Source organism: Meles meles, chromosome 1, assembly GCF_922984935.1.
Source record: "Meles meles chromosome 1, mMelMel3.1 paternal haplotype, whole genome shotgun sequence".
Classification (NCBI taxonomy): Eukaryota; Metazoa; Chordata; class Mammalia; order Carnivora; family Mustelidae; genus Meles; species Meles meles.
The window spans coordinates 32,971,313-32,994,310 of record NC_060066.1 but is presented as its reverse complement, the minus strand read 5'-3'; the positions used below and the strand labels follow the sequence as shown (position 1 = coordinate 32,994,310).

Here is a 22,998-nt window from a genome sequence, read left to right as displayed (position 1 = left end):
AACTTGACAGTGGCTATATCTCACCACGTCTTATATCCCGGAGATGGAAAGTGGAATTGCTCAGACGGTAGGCTGTGATTATATTTTTTCTGACAGTGAGAAGGGAAGGTCTCTTTAAGGATTATTTTTCAAGATAGGGATTTATCAAGGTAGAAATCTACAGATATATAAAACACGTTGCCCTCCTACCTGTTTAACAATGAGATGTGATGTCATTTCTCTTGTTGCACAGAATTAGCGCAAGACCCTCTATTTTTTATTTCGATTTTTTTTAAAAATGCAAATTGTGGTCCAGGCTAGTTAACCAGCACTGAAAACCTGTATGACTTGTTTTTGGCTGTGGAAGGCTTGATACGTGTGTTTATACGTGTCCACACATTTACAGAGGCAAAAAGGGGAAGATATAAAGACCATTCTCATTTCTTAAAGATACAGTCACCCAGGAAGGAAAGGAAAACAGGTGTAGGTAAGAAAGGGAATAAATGTAAGGAGTGGAGAAAACATTACGTCTGGGGTGATAAAGGAAGAAGTATATTCATTCTCAAGCTTCCTTGCTGTCTTGTGCATCTTTCTAGTAAGGAAGCTATCCGCCGGCTCACCTGCCTCACCCAGTCCTTGAACCTTGGGCTCCTACATCCTGTCCCGGTGGCTGAATACTAGAGCGGATACTGAAATACGGGAACTCATAACAAGAAACTATACTACAAAGATATAGCGTGATATTGGAAAAATATGGACGAGGGAAATCGCATATATCCTAAGGAAAACCCAATTTGGAAAAGAAGGGTGTTTTCTCTATATCCTGGCTGTTGTGCTGGAGAACTTCTAAGGTAGCCCTAAGAACCAGATCACTAAGTAAAGGAACAAATTTTGAAAATCTACTAAAAAATGTGAATTTTATCTTTAAACTTCAAGTTGCCAAGTCAATATTAGATATATTCATTTGCCTTTTTGAGTTTATTGAGCGATTATTTAGCTATTTTGATATTAAATAGTATACGAACATCAGAAAGTTCAATAGTGTAGCTTCAGAACTCCTCACTTGCATAGACTGCTTGCGTGTCCCTGACCTGATTTTGTAATTATGGATTTTTATTCTTCCTTTAAAGAGTGCCTCCCAAATTGTATATAAGCTTTGGGCTCCAGAAGGCCCAAATCAACCCCTGTTTGTACCTTTAGGCAACATGAGTGAGCTCTAGGAGATAGCAGTGATCAAGAATGTTAAGTTTGGCTTCAAATTCCTAATTTTGGGGAAAAAAGATTCCTAAATGTCTTGGTATTTAGGGTATCTGAATTCCAAATCTATACCATCATAGGGTAAGTTACCCTGTGCCTATAGAGACCACAAATACTCATGAAATTACTGGGTTAAAAATTAAAGCTGAGAGGGGAAAAATTCTCCCACGTTTCTAAAAATCTGGACGGTGCTGTGGATACTATCTCTATTTTTCCTGCGTTATCACCAGCAACCAAGGACCTCTTGCTGGCCCTGAGGGGGGAGGTGGTGTGGGAAGACCTTGTGGTAAAAAGAGTCTAAATGGGTCTTGTGATAACATACTTGGGACTCTGACTCGTGGTAGAAATTAGATATGGACCTGAGTTGGGATGAGGCTAATATGACCTAGAATACTTCCCCCCCCCCTTTTTAGCTCAGATATGCAAACTTCATCAGGATTAGATTCAGCTGTTAAGACTAGGTTCCTGGAAGCTGCCTCAAAACTCTCCTGCTTCCATCCCATTGTCCAGAACTTAGTCTTAGGAGTGGTCCACCTTACTAAAGGGGAGGCTGGCAGACGTGGTCTTTATGACCAGGCGTCCACATGCCCAACACCACGTTCTGTTACTATGAAGAGTAAACTTATGCAAAGAGCATAGCTTTTCTTTGTCTTTACTTCATGACTCAAAGCATTATGCTGTCAGTCCATTCTAAATGCATGCTTTATCCAGTTTGATGAACATTAATTGAACATACACTATGTCCGACATTGTGGGGCATGCTGTGCTAAGCATGTAAGTAAACACAGGGAAGTCCCTGGCTGTCCTGTAGTTTACATGATTGTGGGGAGGCAGACATTAATAAAGTAATCACACAAGTGGCACAGGGTGGTTTGATGTAGTGAGGAAGGTGAGAGAAAGTGTCCTTCAGAATCCAATACTTGAGCTGCCGCCTAACGCTGAACAGGCATGAAGTAGGTGAAAAGAAGTAATGGTGTTTCAGGCAGACGGAACAGCATCTGCCTTATGCACAGGCAAAGAGGGCAATGGAGATAGTGGTGTGAGTTGACCCCGGAGAGATAGGTGTGGGTCAGAGAGATGGCCGTGATCCAAGATGAAGGATAGAAATGATGAGAAGCATGAGAGGAAGACAGGTATCTTGAAAGCTGAAGCATTAAATGCAGATCTGAGAGTCTCAGAAGCCATTGTAGAGAGAAAAAATGGAGGCGAGGTGTGATTTTGATTGCCAGGCAATAGGAAAAATAAGTTTCATCCAGAGAAATTGTTATCCTCTATTTTGAGCTCTGAGAATCACTCGTCATTAGGGTGTTTGAACTAATGTTGGATAAAGGGCATTCAGATATGGACTGAAGTTGTTAGCTGCTGTCCCAGAATATGTGCTCTCCATTGGGCTTTTGCACTTTGGGTGTGTGGCTTGAATAAAGTCTATTTATAATCAGTAAATTTTATTACAGTAATGGAACACTATGGTAATGAGGAATTACTTATGAATCATAGTCTTAAATGAATTTGGATTATGAGAGTGGAGAGACCTCTTCAGGATGAATCATTTTGTTAAAAAGGAAAGAACAAACAATACGATTGCATGGAAAACAGTATCCAGATATTACCTTCTTCAGCTGGCTTGATCTTTCTCTGTGGATTGGGCTGGCTTATTGAAGAGACCATTTCAGAGACTGTGAAATTTGCTTTTACTTTTTGTTGTTGTTGAAGACGGTGAGTGCCTACAATGAATGCTGGGTTCGAACCTTGAAGAATGAAGTCAGCAAACTGAAGGAATAGTGGTGTCTTGATAACAGAACTGATCTGTGAAAGATAGATTACAGTTCAGAGTATCTTCACTTATATATTATCAGGCATAACTTTCTGCTTTGGAGCAAGAAATGCCTTAATTATATAGAATCCTCCTCTGAATGAAATAGAGTTGTTTCAGTGAGGGGTTTTGGAGGGCAGTGGGGAAGGAAGTAGGGAGAAGGGGAAAGGATAATAAGAAAAAATACTTAAATATATAAACTTTGAAATACACATTCTAGAAGCATCTTTGTAAAGGGGGGGGGGTGTTTTTTATGTTCCTGCCCTTGCTTATGTATTGACTCTTTCAAGTGCCCATTGAGAGAAATAATGCAAAGGAAAAATTCTTGAATGATAGACTGCTGAGAATGTGCCTTATTTTATCTTATGTGGAAATTTCCTTTATGCTCCAGATCTTTAGTGAACTTAAATGTTGAGAAAAGCTCTTTTCACAAGGAGGATGATAGTTACATCTAGGGTAAGCATTTAGGATTAGAACTATAGAAATAATTTATAAATCACTATACTGTCTTCCTAAGTTATTACTACTTTATTTGTGACTTTTATATAAGTACCATAAACATCAGCATGTTCAATAATTTCCTCTTACTAGCTATAATAGAATACCACAAATTACAGTAGTCACCCATTAACTGTAGAGATTGAGTTTCTTCTCAAAATAACAGGCTTAGCTCTGGACCACTGTCATCAGCTGCTCCAAAATTGTTTCTTCATCCAGGATCTGAAAATTTATAGACCAGTAAATACAGTCTCTATTCTTTTATCTGTTTAATTGCTCATATTCTGGAATATGAAAAAAAAGTTATTGCCAAAGCAATGACATATTAGATAGGTTAAGGAAATCATGTGTGTTTTTTAAAATAATTGTCCACGGAATATAACTATCTAGAATATTGCAAAATCCTACATTTTCTTTTACACTTGTAGCAAGTTAAAGGAAGACTGGAGTCAGACACCATTACAGCGATCCACAGCATAATGGACCTTTTCTTTTCAGGTGGTTGAAATGCTTAGATTTAGGTGTTAGCAGACATAGCAAACATTTGCATAATTTTATTTGTGTATCCGGTGATATAACCATAGGTGCAATTTGGCAACGCAGAGTTAACCTATCAGGACACTTTTGTTTGGTTACTCTATTACCAAACTGTTATTTTAAGCCCAACAATATCGTGGGGCTATTAGGCAAAACAAACAAAAACAGAATCTTAAATTTAAATGTCCTCGCCCTTCAATATGAAGCTGGAGTGTTCTGTTTTTGACTGTTACAGTCCTTTAACCAAAGCTATCTTGTCTGATGATAAAACCATAAGTGTATGAAGCTCACGCATTTTTCATCTCTTTTATGACCTTATCTTTCATGAGCGGCTTCTGTAAAGGTATCCTAACTATAGGAAGCACCTGGAAAACATATGTGATATCTATTCTCTGATAAGCAGTGTGAACAAGAAAGTAGATGTGTCAGTTCTGAACTGTTCATTGTTAAAAAATACTTTGATGATTTAGCTGATTGCAAAACACATTATAGGGATGACTAACAGCTGCAGTAACACTCCTAGTCAAGAAAGTTCAAGAGTTATATTGTACAAGAATTTCTATAAGAGGTTAATATTGATAGGAACTACATGGATTAAAGGAGCAGGGTTGAGAGGGGCTGTTTTCTTGTGTGACTGCTCGCAAACACTGCTGCTGTTTGTGCTGGAAAAGTGGCTTTCTCAGAACGTGGCAAATCTTTAATTTATACAGGATTGTCTAACGTTGAGTGAAAAGAGGTTTGTGTTTATGAAATTATTTTTGCCCAGCAGGGAGAGACACCTCTTTTACCACCTTGCCAACAATGCCGAATACGGGATTTAAAGATTCTGTTTCATGTGTTCGGAGGACTATATTCGAGTGCATTTCCCCGAGTCATTTGTGCTGTGTATTCTCTTGCTCAATAACACCTTCAATTTCCTGCTATAGGCCTCTCATTGATTCTGAAAACTAGACTAAGGGAAATGGAAGGGCCCACAAAATATGTATGATATCTTTTAACAGAGCAACAAAAGAGTTTAATCTTGCAATGGAAAACCATTAACTCCATAGCCATAATTTTAGAAATATTATAGATTTTGTTACTGCTTGACATTTATTCTGTTTCATCTTTTTATGAATTGGTCTCTGGATATATATATATATATATATATATATATATATATATATATATATCCATATATATATATGTATAGTGGTTATCCCATTAAATGTGTTTGTGCTTTGCTAAAAATACACTGAAATTTCTATTTAAAAGTATGTGAATAAAGAATTCAGCAAGTGAATGAATAGATGTCAGATGCATTCCTGCTCTTTCTTTAATTCTCTCCCTGGCATCCTTTTCTCTCTTCTTTTCCTCTTCCTACCAACAAAGCTTTTGAAGCAATATCTTAACAAACTTGTCATTATTATCTTGGCTATTAATTATTCATGCCATTTTTCATAAGCTACTTAGAGAACTGATTTCAAACATGTAAGAATCAAAAAACAGAGAGAAGGAAGAAAAAACAACAGTCAGTAAAGCCATTTCCATTCAAATCAAGAAGAAGCTGGAGCTGGATTAGTACCAAAATAAAGTTCTGTTTATAAATTTTCTGTGAGAATTAATGTATTGAACGAGACGAAGCAAGTGCCAATGGGGGGGGGGCGCGGAAACAGTGTTTCTTTAAAGTAATTCAGAGATTTCACATTCGATTAAATTATTTTTTAATCATTTCATTTTTCATTAGTAAAAAGATTAAAAATGGATTGGATGAAAACATTACCATAAAAATGAGAGTTAGTTTCCCAAGATAAACTTAGAAGATGAAGGGTCTGAAAGTTGACAAATGTGACATATTTTAGTTATGAAATAGAAATAATGTGCCGAAGGCAATTAATTAGCAAATGTAATGATACTGTAGTAGGTTATGGTAAAAAGAATGAAACCAAGACCTAATTTTATCACTCGTCAGTGAGCAATGGTAATTGGTTAAGCATCTATGTGTGGTTGGTTTACAGAGTTCTAAGTCAAATAGTATACTTGAGAAAAAAATCATGCCTATAAATATTATATCCTCAAACATTTCATTTTAATATGTAAGCATAATGAAGAAACAAGGCTTATGATGTGGAGAGGAGAAGCAGCTCTCAGATCCCATCTAGCTCTCTTGGTTGCTCGTTACTCGGTAGGGTATCACTGTGATGTACTGCTAGGTTTGGAGTATGGTCGCCGGAGTCAGACTGACGTGGCTTCAGTTCTTGGGTCTACTAGCCGTGTGTGGGCTTCTTCTCACATTTCTGCCTCTTGGCTTTCTCTTCTGAAATATAGGTATACCATACAGGCAGAACTGAAGCAATGTTCATAAAGCATTTAGTAGTGCTAAGTGGTTCTCAAGAAATGGTAGCCATGTTTAGGTTTAATGTAGACTCCAAGCCCGAGGACATGTTCTCTGCCTTATTCATCTTTATAACTTTAGTATGTGGCACATAGTAGATGTTGAGATGATTATAAATTTAATTTCAGCCCATTTAGTTTTCTGCACTCAAGTGTATCACTTCCTATGACATTCTAAGGATTTTGGTCATCTTTTGGCAATTTTTTTCTTTAAGAAAATATGATTAAATGATCGGTCAAGGGCTCTAAACTGTTCTTCTGTTCTTAGATTTATTTTTATTAATGTGATATATACTGCACATTTACCCAGTTTTAAAATAGCTTAAAACAGTTGCAAAATGTAATTTCTTTGGAGCGGTTAATTGTATACAATCAACTATCTTTACAGTGTTTCTTTAACTAAATACCCTACAATATTTATTTTCAGTAGTTCTAATTATACGTGCTGCATAATGAAACAAATTAGAGCAAATTGTTCCATGAATCAGGATTATCAATACTGTGTATTGCTCCAGATGTTGGTGCAAGTTGAAATCTAAGCTCTATAGTTCCATTTTGGCAGTTAAGTGACATTTAATGAAAGTATTTTATTATATGAAATTACTAGCTCAATCAAGCCCCTAATAGGCTGAATTATATTTTCATTTTGAGTGATTTACCAAATTTCTCTGTGCATCAAGGATCTGCTGAGATTAGTAGTCACCCTGCTATTTTCGTTTCCCAATAGATAGTATATGAGGATGATCCTGCGTAAGTTTAGCCTAGACTGAATAAAAGAAAGGACTTGATTCATTTAATCATCACACAGTAGCATTTCTCAAAACCATTTCGCTTAGCATCTTAAAATTTTGCATGGATTCTACTTTTGCCTCATTGAAATGTCTTTAGTTTCACCACCATTTTTCCTGTGCAGCAACTTAATTACTATAATTTTTTATATGGTATTTTTGGGGGGTGATGTCTTTCATTTTTAAATCTGAGAAATGGTTTTTAATCATGGAGCCTCAGGGCATTCAGCTTACAGAATTCAGGTTTATCTAAGGTCATGTCTCCAAAATTTCAGAGATCTTTATTGGGTTCTTCCTCCAGGAACTTCTACTGCACCAAGTCTGGGTTAGGTGTCATTCCTATGGGCTCCTGTCATATGTTGGACTGCTCCCATCAAAGTATTTGCTGCATGAGATTGTGATCTATTAATCTGTCTCTGTTTTAGTCTGTAAATTATATTAGAAAAGGAACCATCTTTGTGTGTGTGTGTGTGTTGTTGGTGTTCAGCATAGTGCCTGGAACTCAAAAGTTAATTTAATGCATTAATAAAGAATGGTTTATATCATCTCTGTTCAATAAAGATGAACATTTGTAGATTCCACTGGATTCTTTTAACTTTTAATTTTTGTGGTTATTGTGATTATTCTGTAATATAGTCTTCCAAACATACCTATTTCCCAGTATATTTCTCATTATTTTTCCTTCTAAATATGTAATTTGCCTTAAAAAATATTGCAAAGTAGACTTAACTATAGTCTCTCAAAAATTTTGGGCAAGAATGTCTGAGCCATGGGTTAGAGTGTTGTTATGGAATGAGTAAGGGAGAACTCAAAGACCAGATGTCTGACAAAATGTGTTCATAGAAATTCAATAAATATATGTTGGTTACTGTATTTGTGTCATGTGATCATTTCAGCCACTACCTCAATACCTTAAATGCTTTTCACTGCCTTCAGTATGAAGAACTATGGAATTAATTATACAAGCTTCTCCATGGCCAATGTCATTTTATGCTTCTGGTTTCTGAATTTCTGTATTGTGTGTTTTCATTTGGAATTATTCATGGACTACTTTGATTGTAGGTTTTCATCAGTGGTTACTTCTCTTATGCATATTACCTAGCTCCTTTACTAGATTACATGGTCCTTAAGAGAAAGTATATCTTTCACTGTATCTTCAAAAATATGCATTATAAATGTTAATGATTGATTAAATTGTGCATGGCATCACATGTTTCCAACATTTAAATGTAATAGTAGAATTCAGAAAGATTTACTCCTTTGTGTGACCATCAGAGTGGTATAGTCAGTAACTGAATATAAAACTTAAGTTCTCCAAGTGGTTCTGCCCAGAATTTTACTATCTTGGGTATGTAATTTTTAACAGCATGTCTCATGCTTGCTTCAGTATGTGTTGCTTTAGGATTGTTCGGCGATTTCAGTTGTGCACAGCTCTGTACTCAGCTAGTGGGAGTGTGGCATGGCAAAGGCGAGAAAAGACTCAAATTTCATTCCTAACCTTGAATAAACCGCTGTTTTTGGTGAATTTTATGATGCCCCTTCATGCTCTCCCATAATCCTACTTTCTTCTTGTTGAGGAAAGGACATCTACCGAAACCTGCTTCCATCACTCACCCTGTGATGACTGGGAAGCACTTAGTGCTCAAGCATGAGAAGGTTCAGGAAAAGTGCCTTATGTGGATATAAATATGGTAGCGATAAGATCAAACATAAGTTACTGATCCGGTGTGTGCATCCATATTGTAGTCAGTAAATTTCTCTAATTTCGCTTAGATCATCTCCAGAGTCCCCTCCTTGTTTGAAGATTCATAAGACATGAGAAAAGTTTATAATTATAGGTTGCATTCTCTACGTTTCACTATTGGGGAGGATATTTTCCTTTATGAGCTTCCCTGCATTATTGTCCTGAGTTAAACCTGCACTCAGAAGTGGAAATGCAATCAAAAGCTTGCTAGAGTAGCTGGCAGAGATTAGTGTGGTTTCTAGTGTCCATGAAGAATGAAGTGTCATAAAGGTCATATCTCCCCAAATTAACTCAGTATCCTGTGGGGGTACTCAAGAAGGTTAAGGTGTTCTACTGATTATTGCATTAGGGAGCATTGAATCAATTGGTGAGAAAGTTTTCAAGTTTCTATTTTTTGTGTATCAGTGAGAATGTTTCATCTTTCCATTGCTGTGACTTAAATAGTTTCACTTGTTACTTTTCCTTTCTGTTACAGGGAAATGAAACCAGAGACTCAGAGTCTATAGAGCAGAATATGGAGAAGTTAGTAATGTTACCTTTATTTTATTGTATTTATTTTATTATTGCCTTCTATTATAAGCATCTAATACTGATTTTTCTTTTCTAGCAATGATAAGTTTTGCTGTAAAAATATGTTTATGTGTTATAAAAAGTGAGCCTATTTAAAGAATGTTTACTACAAATTATTGTATAAGCCATGACTGGACAAAAGCCACAAACGTAATAGTATAAGGAGCTTGGGAAGAAATGGAAGACTTCAGGAAGAGCCCCAGAAAGAAACCGATAACTTGGTCAGTAGGTTTTGCCAAAGAGAGTTTGGTGAAAGGACAGCATACAAGATGTGGCTAGAGTTAAGGGGACAAAACCAGCAAGGAACGGGAAGCACCCAGGGGCTGGAAAGAGGGGGAAGCTGTTAGCCCTCTTGATGTGATTGATGTGAAGAGTCAGGGGAGGTCACAGTGATGCGGGAACGTGGGAGAAACAGGGGCCCATTCCCAAGAGTGCTGATGGTACAACGCCGCCATTGCTCACAAGCGGAGACCATCAAACAGCATGCAGTTGAGGAATACAGACCTGTCTTCTCTCTTCCTGCCCTCGGACCCTCTGATCGTATCAGTGCCTTCCATTGACTGAACCCATCCAGAAATCAGAACAAAGCAGCCCCAGTGATGAGGTCCACAGAATCCCGCCTCCACGGAGCACAAAGTACCAAGTAGAACATGGGGCAGGGGCGGGGGGAGTCAGTTGAGGTGAACAGGAAGGGGCAAGCAGAGAAAAAACAGCTCATAGAAGTGTCAGGGTTCTCTGCCAAAGGTAATACCTTATCATTCCAGTTATGCCATTCTGCTACGTGCAAGGCATTAGTTCAATACTTACATACGCAGGGATACTCTTTAAAGTGTTTAATGACTGGTACAACCTGGGCTCAGGGGAAGGGGCTCACTAGACAGGGGCCAGGACGGGCTGTGTTCAGCTGAACAGCACCTAGTTAGCTCAGGGTTCACGGTATTTGAGAATATTAGAAGACAGTAGAGCCTACTTTTTTATGCAGGCTGAGAACCATCCCTCTTTGTGTCGGAGAAGTAAGAGCAGAACTCTCCCACTGATCTTATAAGATAATTGGCTGATGTGTCTATGTTGTTCTGTGTGACCTGCAAAAAGGAACACAGATTAAAACTCTTATCTTACTCCTGAGCTTTTGTACCTTTCTTACGGCAATTGGACCTTGTCTTGCACTCTCATTATTTGTGAATTTACTTTCTTAAATCATTTTTATACTACTTCCAAAAAGGTATTGCATTTTTCCATATATATCTTTCTATACCTATTGCAGTTCCTTAAACAGGGTAGATACTCAGTATCTATTTTTTTATGGAAAGAATTTCATTGCTATTCTTGGTGATCATCCTGAAAAGAAGAGAGAACTCAACCTTCAAAGATCCTTCAATTCCAGACTTGGGGCTTGGTGGTGTGGGGTTTGCTTAATTCTTTGTTACCCCCCCCCCCCCCCCCGCACCCACCAGAGCCAATGATCCTCTGTTATGGAAATTAGGGCAGTGGGGCTGTCACTGGCTTCTGCATGCTCTCTACTTTTATTCCACTTTTTAAGATGATTCATTTTGTGAAGCTGTGTATAGAAATGAATAAAAAATGTATGGAGTTTAAAGTTCAAAATTCATCAACATCACATTAATGTCAATTGTAATAATAATAGTTTCCTGAAGATTTTGTAATTTCTAGGTTACTTGTAAAGATTTTAAGAATTCAGTGGATTTTTTTTTTTTGGTATAATCATATAAAGAGTTAAGTACTATTATAGATTTGGGCAACTATGTGGAAAATAGTGAACTGAATACTTCAGAGAAAGTCTAGAAGGGCAAGCAATTTAATTTTAAAAATTTAGGCATTATTAGATTCAAGGTTTAGTTGCCACGTTTTTGGTATGCAGTCTTTTTATCTCTGGCATCACATTTTCTTGTATTCTGTGTTCTGATCTCTGTGATCATTGATAGTAGCTATATTATGGAATATGTTTCTGTGTACGTTGTGACCATGGATTACTTTCCTATAAAGCAGTTACTTTATCACTTAAAGTGAAGGTACTTATAAATTAGACTTTTGACTTACAAAATGCAATTGCACTGTTAATGTATCTTCTTTGCCATGACTGTACTTTTGCTCAGATATATTACATTTTCTTTTCTTATGTGGAAATGAAGACATGAAACTCTGTGAACTAGTTACTCTTATCAGGAACAAGTATAGCTTGGGTGGCTCAGTCAGTTAAGCATCCAACGCTTGATTTCAGCTCAAGTCATGAGATCTGGCCCTGCATTGAACTTGCAATGGGGTTTGTGCTGGGCATGGAGCCTGCTTAAGATTCTCTCTCCCTCTCTGTTTGCTTTCCGCACCACCACCCCCCCCAGCCATGCTCTCTCCCTTTCTCTCTCTCAAAAAAAAAAAAAAAAAAAAAAGAAAGAAAGAAAGAAAGAAAAAGAAAAGAAGGGAAGGAAAGAAAAGAAAAGAACAAGTGTAGCTTTATCACTTCTTGCATTGTGAAGACTTGAGTCACTGGCTTATCTTATACAGCACATAATGCTAATCATTTAATATGGCCTTTTTATATCCATTTTAAAAAATACAATGAAGTTTTAGCAAGTTTAAAGCTGGGGGGAAGCTTCAAAATATCTGCATTCAACCCAACACAAAAATAGGTCTTACCCTAAGCCTTGAATTGTTTCTGTTTTGCTGTGTCTTGCCTTTATAAAAATTATTATTTGGAAATATGGGAGCTAAATTTTTCTGTATTGAGAACAGTATAGTCATTACATACTGCTTTTTAATTTTCTTCTTTATATATAATATTAATAAAAATAAAACCTCTATAAGAAGTTCTTGTTTATAACAGTTAATTTTATTTATTCATTTATTGATGACTAATGTTGATTTTCTTAATTGTAAAGCCATAGTAGATATGAAAATGATAAATCATGGGCATTTTATCTATATAAGGACAACTACATGTAGCAAACATATACTTAGACAAATGCTAAGGACATCCCTTTGCCAGGATCTAAATGTCAAATAGAGAGCTTTAATTACTTCCCCTTCTCTCTGTGTGTTGGTGTTTTCCAGGTGATGATGAAGGAGTCCAGGAAACGGCAGAATCAGATGGGGACACACAGTCAGAAAAGCCAGGCCAGCCTGGAGTTGAGACAGACGACTGGGATGGTCCAGGTAGGACAGAAAACTTAAAATTCAACCATCTGTTGCTACTATCAGGAATTCACTTTTTTTTCCTTTAAATTTTAATTAGGTTGTAAAACTCTTACAATCTCAGCTTGTGTGTGTGTGTGTGTGTGTGTGTGTGTACTAAGGTTATCGTAGCAGTTTAAATAAATATCATTATTTAAAGAAGATTTTTATCTTTTTGTTAAACTATAAAAACCAGTGTTACTTCTGCTTGAAATCTCCGTCTTTTTTTTAAATTTCATAGTCATCTAAGAATTAGTTCATCCTCCTTGCTTTTATTTTTTTTAAGAAATCTTTATGCTATATCTACATTCAAATTAAGAATGCTTCTTAAACTTTTAAGCAGATAATAATACTATAAAGAAATACTTTCAATTTAGTCATGTTGTAAATCATAGACTAAATCTCAATTTGTATTAGAAGTTTAGACAATATCAACAGATACTCCCATCTGATTCAAGGTTTTGACAACATTTTCATTTTTATGAATGACAATTAAATTTGATTTTAAGAATACTGACATTGAACCATTTTGGGAAACACAAAAAATGATCAAAATACTCCTAAACACCAATATTATTTCATGGATATATGTACAGTTCATAAGAACTCAGTTGGAAAAAAAACCTTTATATTTGATGCCAAGTAATTTACAACTGGATGGTATATTTATAAATGGAGACTATTATGTCATAGGGCTTAAAAGATAGAAGCAAGTTTTTGAAATAGTTTTAGCCATAATTTCTAAAGCGGTAACATTTTTCATTAAGAAAGATCCCTATATTTCAATCACATTTTCACCCTTGCATGACTTTGCAAATTGCTCTCTGCTGTGCGTGAAGAAGAGAGGAACTCCAGTGGTAATTTTCTGAAATCAGCAGCTGGAAAATATAATGCAAACAAAAATGAAGATGCAGTATAGCTGATTATTATGATGTCATTTCTAATGTTATTCATGATACACACAAATGTTTGGATTCTGTATACTATAGCATAATGGTTCTACAAGATTTTGGATCAAAATGTTTTATATTTAAAGTACCATAATACCACCTTTTAGGACTTTGAAAGAAGATGGAGCCTTCTGGTATTTTCACATTATTGCGTAATGTTTCTGTCTTCTCCATGTAGGGAAGAACTCCTTTAATTAAAGAAAAAAAAAATCTTTGGAAAACTTTTTTTTTCTTGTAGATTACATTTAATTTAAAAAGGGTGGATGAAGTTTATACGGTATGGTTCTTTATTCATGGAATTAAGTATGTATATGCTACTTAGAAGAGTTTTTGCATTTAATATTAGGTTAGATGGCCTTTTGGATATGCCTGCTTGCAAAGTGTGAGTTCTGGCTGCTCTCAATAGAGTAAACTTGGAGGGGGAGGTTTTTTTCTTTCCTTGGGGCTGGGGTCCATAGTATTCCCTGCAACTTGGGAGTAAGTAAGCAAACTCAGAAGGTGGTAAATTATTAAACACATAGTGCACAATCAATGCCACCTTTTTCAGGAATCATTTCCAGAAATAAACTGGCAGGCACTATTAGCTTACAGAAAGAGAAACAGAGAGGAGGAGCTAGGTGAAGAATGTTGTATCATTCAGGATGAGATTTTTCACTGTTGAGTTAAATTTAGTTTATGTGTCTGATTTAATGAAATTTTTGTTTAGCTGTTATCATGAAGATGTTTATGCTTTTTTCTGTGGCACATGAAACTATGTAAAAACTTTAAAGAAAAAATGTAGGTCTCTAAGCAGGTGCGCCTTTAAGAAAGTTCTTTTTCTGTATGTTGTAAAATTATCACAGGTTTTTCCCTAGAGATACTTTACAGTAAAAGGGGTTTTCATGATTTTGAAACCCCCGAATTAATGGGGTTGTTTCATAACAAAGGAATATCTGTTGGATGTTTATTTTTTAAGGTAGAAATTTCATTAGTTTCCTTCAGTCAGGACAAAGCTTAGGGATACTTCTGCTATTGCATAAATAATGATTATATAAACATTTTACCCCAATTTTTATTATTAGCGAAACATTGTTGGTACTTTCCAACTGTATCAAGGAGAGAAAATTGTCCAAATTTTAGTGACAGTTTCCCAACATGTTAGAAATTGAGTACTCTGTTCTAAAGGTTTAACTTCAAATTCTGGATTTGTCACTCTGCTGAGTGATTTTTGGCAAATTGTTTACTCTCCCTGTTCCTATATCCTCATTTGTAAAATGTAGAAAATAGCATTCACACTTCTTAGGGATTTTGTGGGAACTAAATCAGATCATACACATAAAATTCTACTCTTTATTATTATGGCTTTGGAATTTTTGAGCCTTGAAGGAAACCTATTTAAAATTCTTAGCATTTTTTTTAAAGTCCAGTAATATATCTGATACAATTTTAAAAAATACGAAACATCTAGTTTTGAATTTAACCACAGATGATGGGTGAAGGCATGAGGTTATTAGGCGTGATTTCAAGATTCCCCTAATTTTAAAGTCTTCCCACCCAGTCCTGATAGTCACTCTAAGATAGATAGCTTTCTCTAAATAAAAATAGAACAGAATCAAAAGACCAGGAAATTATCTAAAGAATTTGAGGCAGAGAGCTGACTTCATTTAGGATGGATCAGGATTTATCTTATTTTTAAAGAGTTTGAAAGAGTTTGATTGAAGACGACTCCACAACCTTTCTTGATGGCTCAATTCAGTAATGAATCAACTCTTGTTTGAAGTGTTCCATTTTTATCAAACGCAAATCCCCTGGTGCCCATTGTTTCCCCTTACATGTTATCCAGCTAAAAGGTACATTTAGTAATTGCTCACACCTTTGTAACTCTTATGATTAGGCAGAACCTAAATAATCTTTTTAGAAAAATTATCTTACATTTGCAAACATTTCTATGGTGAAATTTTTTAATGTTTAAATAGTTGTGACTCTTACTTAAATATTCTTCAAGTTCTTATGAATCTTTCGCTGTTTGAAGGGAAAGTTAGGGCCACACTAAGCTAATAGAGTTCAGGCCAATGTAAAAGTCCTTATCTCATTATTTCAGTATTTCACACAACTGTTTTCAAGTTTTACTTTCCTTTTTTGCTCTTAAAAAATTCACCGTGCTATTACCTTGCTTGGGATCAAAGTGATATGTTACTTGGTGTCTACTCCCTCTTCCTCTGCATTTGCCTGTATTTCATTTCTGTCTCTTTTTAAAGTAAATACCCCTTCTTTTCTTTTATCCCCTCGAAAGCACTTCAGTTTACCAATAGTCCTATAATTTAATTATTCAATAAATAGTTATCGTGCAGTAATAATTGTGGAAAGTGTAGGGGGAAGTCCAAAGGCATTTCCCTTTTTGATGCGCTTTCTCTTCTTCAATCTTTCAAAATGATTCATGGATTGTCACTGATGAAATCAATAATTAAGCATGAGAACCTAATGCTGCAAACTACAGAAGAAACTGAAAAACTTTTTAGAGTCAGATCTGTGTATGAGTTCTCACTCTGACACTTACCAGTCTTGTGATCTCAAGCATATTAAACGGCCAGGACCTCAGTTTGCTTATCTTTAAAATGGGAAGAATATTAACTACTTTGAAACTTTGTTATGTAGATGAAATTTGAAAGATGGTATATAGAAAGTATCTAGCGATAGTTTGGGAGAGCTTGGGATTTGCTAGATGTTAAGAGCCTTCCCTCACACTAGAACCTCTCCTGCAATTAGAACGCTGGCCTCATTTTGAAAATAGTGTTTACATCTCTGGCTCTCTAGCTTAAGAAATCTTTAGAACCACAATCCATGGCTGAAGTCTGAAATGCTGACTTCTGTATTTAGGTGTAGAGGGAGACGTCGGGGAGAGAATTCAGATAAATCACGGTAAATACATTCTTCACCTTTATGAAATGAGCACCTTAAAAATCACATCTTACATCAACTGTAGGAATCTGGAGTTGATGTAAGCTTTCTAGTTTACATTATTAAAAACATAGTTACTTCTTTTTGCACCTGGAAATAGTAAATAGTCTGATTTCTCTGGTTTAATATTGAACATACCTAAGTTTACCATTTGGCTTACAGTCACAATAACTGAAGTATACAAGAGCTTTAGTAAATGAATAAATCACATTATTCAAATTGTGCAAATAAGTACATATACCCCCAGGTAAGACGTATTAATACAAATTCGCACAGATACAAAATTTTGAGTGAGTAGTCACTTAGATTCTTTCTCATGGACTTATCAAGATAAGCATGCACTTTTTTTTTTAAAGATTTATTTATTTATTTGACAGACAGAGATCACAAGCAGGCAGAGACAGGCAGAGAGAGAAGGAGGAAGCAAGCCTCCTGCTGAGAGAGCCGGACGTGGGGCTTGATCCCAGAACCCTGGGATCATGACCTGAGCCGAAGGCAGAGGCTTTTTTTTTTTTTTTCCTTTCTTTTTTTTTCTTTCTTTTTTTTTTTTTAAAGATTTTATTTATTTATTAGTCAGAGAGAGAGAGAGAGAGAGAGCGAGTGAGCACAGGTGGAAGGCAGAGTGGAAGGCAGAGTGGAAGGCAGAGGCAGAGGGCAAAGCAGGCTCCCTGCTGAGCAAGGAACCCGATGTGGGACTCAATCCCAGGATGCTGGGATCATGACCTGAGCCGAAGGCAGCCGCTTAACCAACTGAGCCACCCAGGCGTCGTCCCGAAGGCAGAGGCTTTAACCCACTGAGCCACCCAGGCGCCCCAAGCATGCACTTTTATTTTTGGTCTTTACATGTTAAGCACTTGAAGTGATTCAATAATAATAAAGTAGGAAATCACACCTTGTATCGATGATTTGATGAATTACTGGAATAGAATGCGGAATTGTTTTTGTATTATGCATTCCAGAACAGCGTGACTTGCTCCTAGATTGTTAAGTTGAAATCTGAGTTTCTGTCAGAGGTAAATTATTTTGGGGCAGTATAATTATAATGCACGGAAAAGACCAAAAATATTCCTTCCCTTTATATCTTGGCCCCGTCACTTATGAATTGTGTGACTTTGAGTTAAGTTAATAACTCTCTGAGCCTCAGTTTCTTCGTTTATAAAGTGGGGCAAATAATAATCACTACCTCATTTCATGAGATTTTCTGGGGAAAACCTGAGGTTCAGATCTTCATAATGCTCAATAAATCGCTCTTATTATTTTTAGTATCATTTCAGTCTTTGTGCCCTAAGATCCATGACAATGCCTTACAGATGTTAAGCCCTCATTTAACATCTGTGTAGCGAATTAACTTTGCGCAATAATTTCACTCTGTAACATCACCATGGGATTATAGTAGCTGTGCTCTGTTCAGCTGGACTTAAAATGTGGTTCCATTAAAGAAATTTTAATGTAAGTAAATTTTCCAGGAAATGTCTAGCATAAAATCAGATGCGTGCACTTGTTGAATCTGCACTACAAATTGATCCCAAAATCTATCAGTAAATTGCCTCGTTCAGCTGCTGTTCAATGTGAAGGGTACATGCAGATGTTGGGCTTGGTTCTGCTTTGTGCGTCAAACGGAGAAGATGGGAGTGTTTTGCACAAAGTGGAATGGTAGCTGGAAGATAGAAGCACACACTAATGATACAGGGTCCCCCCCCCCTTTACCAGTCCAAAGAAGGGCTTGGAGATTACAGTTCTGATTTCGTTTCCTTTTTGATTGGGAAAATGTGGTAGATATAAGATCTGGGAAATGCCATTTGAAGTAAATTAACAGAAACCTATGAAACATAGTTAACCATAGATATAGTCTGACAGTAAGAAGAATATTGTGAGAAGCGGAGGAAATCGTAGAATGACTGTGTATTACTCTGACAGTGAATTGGTATTATCTCTGCTATCAGATAATGCAGTTATCATTAATTTTCACATTTGCATTTCAATCTTTGGAAGGAAATGACTCTTGCCGGATGAAGATAAGAGCTCTGTACCACTATAATGAACCATCATTTTATCCCAATGCTTTGTGTCCATATGAAAATGAGGCAGGGAGGGGTGTGTGTGTGTGTGTGTGTGTGTGTGCATATGTGTGTGTATGGGGGTGTCAGAAAAACGTATAGCAAAGTGTCAAAAATTGCCACAGACTTTTCAGCCCCTTATGAAACAAGAGGGGGTCAAAATAAATCTTCTGTAATGTAGTTAAGTGGATATCGGATTAAAAGATGAAAGCCCTACTCTTTGTAGAACAGAATGCCACATAAACTCAGTAAAAAAGTTCCTTTTATCTTATTTCTTTACTCTAGTTTTCACTCTCATGTAGAATTAGGGCACATATAAACCCAACCAAAAAAAAAGTAGGTTGGAGGCAAAGTACTTAACGATTATTGTTAGGAAAGATACATCTTTGAGTTATAAAGTCCTGCATAAAATAGATCCTTAATCCAATCACCTTCAATCCAGTGGTTTTACATTCCCACTTTGTGCTACTAAAACAGACTAGAAACTGTAGATGAAGCCTTTGAATGTTGTTGATGTTAGTGAACACCAGCCAGTGGGCCCTACACAAATAAAAGGTCTATGCCCTACATCAAAAGTTTTATTATTAAACATGCTTTTGTATAATATAAGTTAAAACATAAATCTAGTATTGCTGTTTCACAGTTTGCCTACTTTGATTAGCTACTCACCCTCAGTTGTATTAATAAGGGGGCTTTCATTATGCTCTTTCCTGCTGAGCCGTAATTCAGCTTAGAATTCTCCTCCGTAAGCACTACAGGAAGATACTACCAGTAAGTAGGGATTGACATATCAGAGAAACCTTTGCTATGCCTTTTATAACCCCCTTCATTAAAACATATGCATTAAAAATATTTATTTTGGGGAGATGGAGAGGAGAGGGAGTTGAGGGAAACTGGAAGGGGAGGTGAAGCATGAGAGACTATGGACTCTGAAAAACAACCAGAGGGTTTTGAAGGGGCGGGGGGGGGGGGTGGGGTGGGAGGTTGAGAAACCAGGTGGTGGGTAATAGGGAGGGCACGTACTGCATGGAGCACTGGGTGTGATGCCAAAACAATGAATACTGTTATGCTGTAAATAAACAACAAAAAAAAAAAAGAAAAAAATATTTATTTTGGCACAAGGATTTTCAGCATCAGTTGTTTTTCTTGACTCAGAAATTTGCCCTGAAAAAAAAAAAAAATCCAAAAACATGATTGGCTCTCATCTCTGGAAAGTTGAGTTGAAAACTCAAAAAAGTTTAGTTGAAAACTAAACCTTGTCATTATTGGTTTTTATTCTGTCTGGGTCAGAAAAGGACTTACGTGGACTCAGAAGAAGTAAAGACCAATATGAGAACATGCGTTAAGAGTCCTTTAAAAGTACGGAAAATCAAAGCAAGTGCATACAGACACATACACTTGTAGTAAATGGGCCACAGACTTAGAACTAGATTGCTAGAAGACTATTTGGAAGGGTTGTTTTGATTGATTACATAAGATGAAAGAAATTGGTTAGTTAGGCAAACATTTATTAATTCAGCTGTATACTGAGTATCAAATATATGCACTGCTCTGTGCCAGACTCGAGGACGTGCAACAGTAAAGAAGCCATGGTGGTCTCTGCCTCAGAGAGTTTATGCTGTCTCAGAAACTGAAAATTGTAGTAATAATGATTTTTTGAGTGCATACTGTGTCTATGATAGCTGTTCTACAGAAGAAATAGAAATGATACCCTCCACCGCGTTATGAGGGCTGGGAGTCAGTAATGACTTATCTGAGGAAAAAATATTTTAAATTGATTTGTTTTTATTTTAAATTTTTATATTTTAAAATGCAAAGTTTAAAATACACATAAAATAAGAGGGGCATGTATGATGAATTCTCACATACTATCAAGCCGCTTCAAACATTACCAACTTTTTGCCAGCCTGGTTTCATTAGGTTCCTTTTATCTCTCTCTCTCTCTCTTTTTCTATGTATCTGTCTATATTTTATTTTATTTAAAGATTTTATTTATTTATTTGACAGACAGAGATCACAAGCAGGCAGAGAGGCAGGCGGGGGGGGGGTGGGGAAGCAGGCTCCCTACCAAGCAGATAGCCTGATGCGGGGCTCTATCCCAGGACTCTGAGATCATGACCTGAGCCGAAGGCAGAGGCTTTAACCCACTGAGCCACCCAGGCGCCCCATCTGTCTATATTTTAAAGCATATCACAGAAATCACGCCATTTCACCCATAAGTACTTTGGTTTGTCTCTTTAATAAATAGGGACTTTTGTTTAAAACATAACCACAAACAATGGCATTATAACATATAAACATGTCACTCTTAATATTATCAGAAACCCAATTTGTCTTCACATTTTCCCAGTCATCTCAAAAAGTGTCTTTATGTTTGGTTTGTTCAAATCATGATTTGGAGAAGGTCCACGTGTTGGTTGATATGATTCTCAAGTCTTTTGAATTTTCCCCAACTCCTCGCTCCCACGTATTTGTTGGAGAAACCAGTGTATTTATTCTGGGGTATTGTTCATATTCCAAATTAGGTAGATTACACGCCAGTACTGTTGCGTAACATGCTCCTCTATCCCCTGTTTTCCTTCCTTCCTTCCTTCATTCATTCATTTATTAAGATTTACTTATTTATTTGAGAGAGAGTGAGTACAGGGGGAAAGGGACAGAAGGAGAGAGAGGGAGAGTCGGTCCCAAGCCAACTCCATGCTGAGCGCAGAGCCTGACGTGGGGCTCAACCTTAGGACCCTGAGATCATGATGTGAGCTGAAACCTGGGGTCAGACGCTCAGCCAGCTGCACCATCCAGGCACCCTTATTCCCCATATTTCTTACAAATTGGTAGCTAAATCTAGATCCTTGAATACATTCAGATGCAATAGGTGATAATATTACATATACCTTGCTGGGTGCTTTCTTTTGGTTCCTATCAGTAGGTATTACACAAAGCTGGGATGTCCTGCCTGTAGTGATACTGCCGTGTGCCAGGAGGTTCATGTACGTTCAGCCTGATCCATCCATTATGAAGTTTTCCATTCAACTCTTCACCTAATGGGTTATTGCTAAGATCCATATATCATTCGGGCTTGTACAATTGTGGTTTTTACATTTCATCACCCCTTCTGTATTATTAGCTGATATTATTATCTTCTGAAAAATTTTTCATCATCCACTATTGAATTACCCCTAAATAATAAAGGGAAGGGAGGATATGTGCTTAATTCTTTTTCATTATTTACATATTTCGGAATAGTAAAGAGTAGAAAGTGTGCTATAAGATGAGGCTATTAGGGGCGCCTGGGTGGCTCAGTGGGTTAAGCCTCTGCCTTCAGCTCAGGTCATGAACCTGGGGTCCTGGGATAGAGCCCCGCATCGGGCTCCCTGCTCGACGGGGTGCCTGCTTCATCCTCTCTCTCTTGCCTGCTTCTCTGCCTACTTGTGATCTCTGTCTGTCAAATAAATAAATAAAATCTTAAAAAAAAAAAAGGATGATGCTATTAAAGTAAACAAGGCTCAGGGATTCAGGGCCCTGTACTCCACGATACCATTGTTGGATTTAACTTCAAGATCCGTGTGAAGACATGTTATACATATAAGCCACATGCTCATATTTGCATTAAAAATAAACTGCTCTGACGGCCTGTGGAGAATGGATAGAAGAAGGACAATAAGAAGCAAGAGTCTTATCTAGAGATGACAGTGGTTTGTAGAGAGCACTGGAGGTCTTTGAGCGTGTGATTGAAAGTGGCCTGCTCAACTTCGAGTATTTGTTGCCATTCACTGAGGTAGGGAAGACTGAAGGAAAAAGCATGGTTGGAGGAAATATGCCTAGTTGGCAGTTTTCATGAGACGTCCAAACGGAGTTATTGAGTAGAATGTTGGCTATAAAGGCCAGAAGCTTGGAGAGAGGTCTGGTCTGGAGATAGAAACTGGACCCAGCAATGTATGCATGGCAGTGGAATTCATTGAAATAGATGACATTTCCTGGGGTGGGAATATGTATAAGAAGGCTTGGACATGAACCTTGAAAAACTTCTATCTCTCGCCGGAGGATAGAAAAAGAAGTGTCACCAAAGGAGACTGATAAGGAGTAGCCAGCCAAGATGGAGACAACCAGGAAAATATAATCATTTTTAAGGAGGACCAAGTCACGCTTGGGCTAACTGCTGTTGAGGTCAAACGGAGATTTAAAGACTCCTTGAATTTAGCTCCATGCCAATATTAGTGTTTTTAACTGGAACTATTTCAGCGAAGCTCTGGTAGCAGAAACCAGACATGATAGGTTGTAGTGGGAGGGAAAGGCAAGCAAATGGAGTCAG

At 37.0% G+C, this 22,998-nt stretch overlaps 1 protein-coding gene across 3 annotated transcripts in view; it reads left to right on the top strand.

Moving 5' to 3' along the window:
• ZFPM2 (zinc finger protein, FOG family member 2) overlaps positions 1-22,998 on the top strand; it is a 458,582-nt gene that overhangs the window by 105,993 nt on the left and 329,591 nt on the right. For 2 of the 3 annotated variants that reach the window (XM_045982074.1, XM_045982067.1), the window contains one exon: positions 12,626-12,727. The exons of the other annotated variant lie outside the window; for it this stretch is intronic. In XM_045982074.1, coding sequence (XP_045838030.1) covers positions 12,626-12,727 — 102 coding nt within the window. The remainder of the gene's footprint in view (positions 1-12,625; positions 12,728-22,998) is intronic. 3 annotated transcript variants of the gene reach the window in all.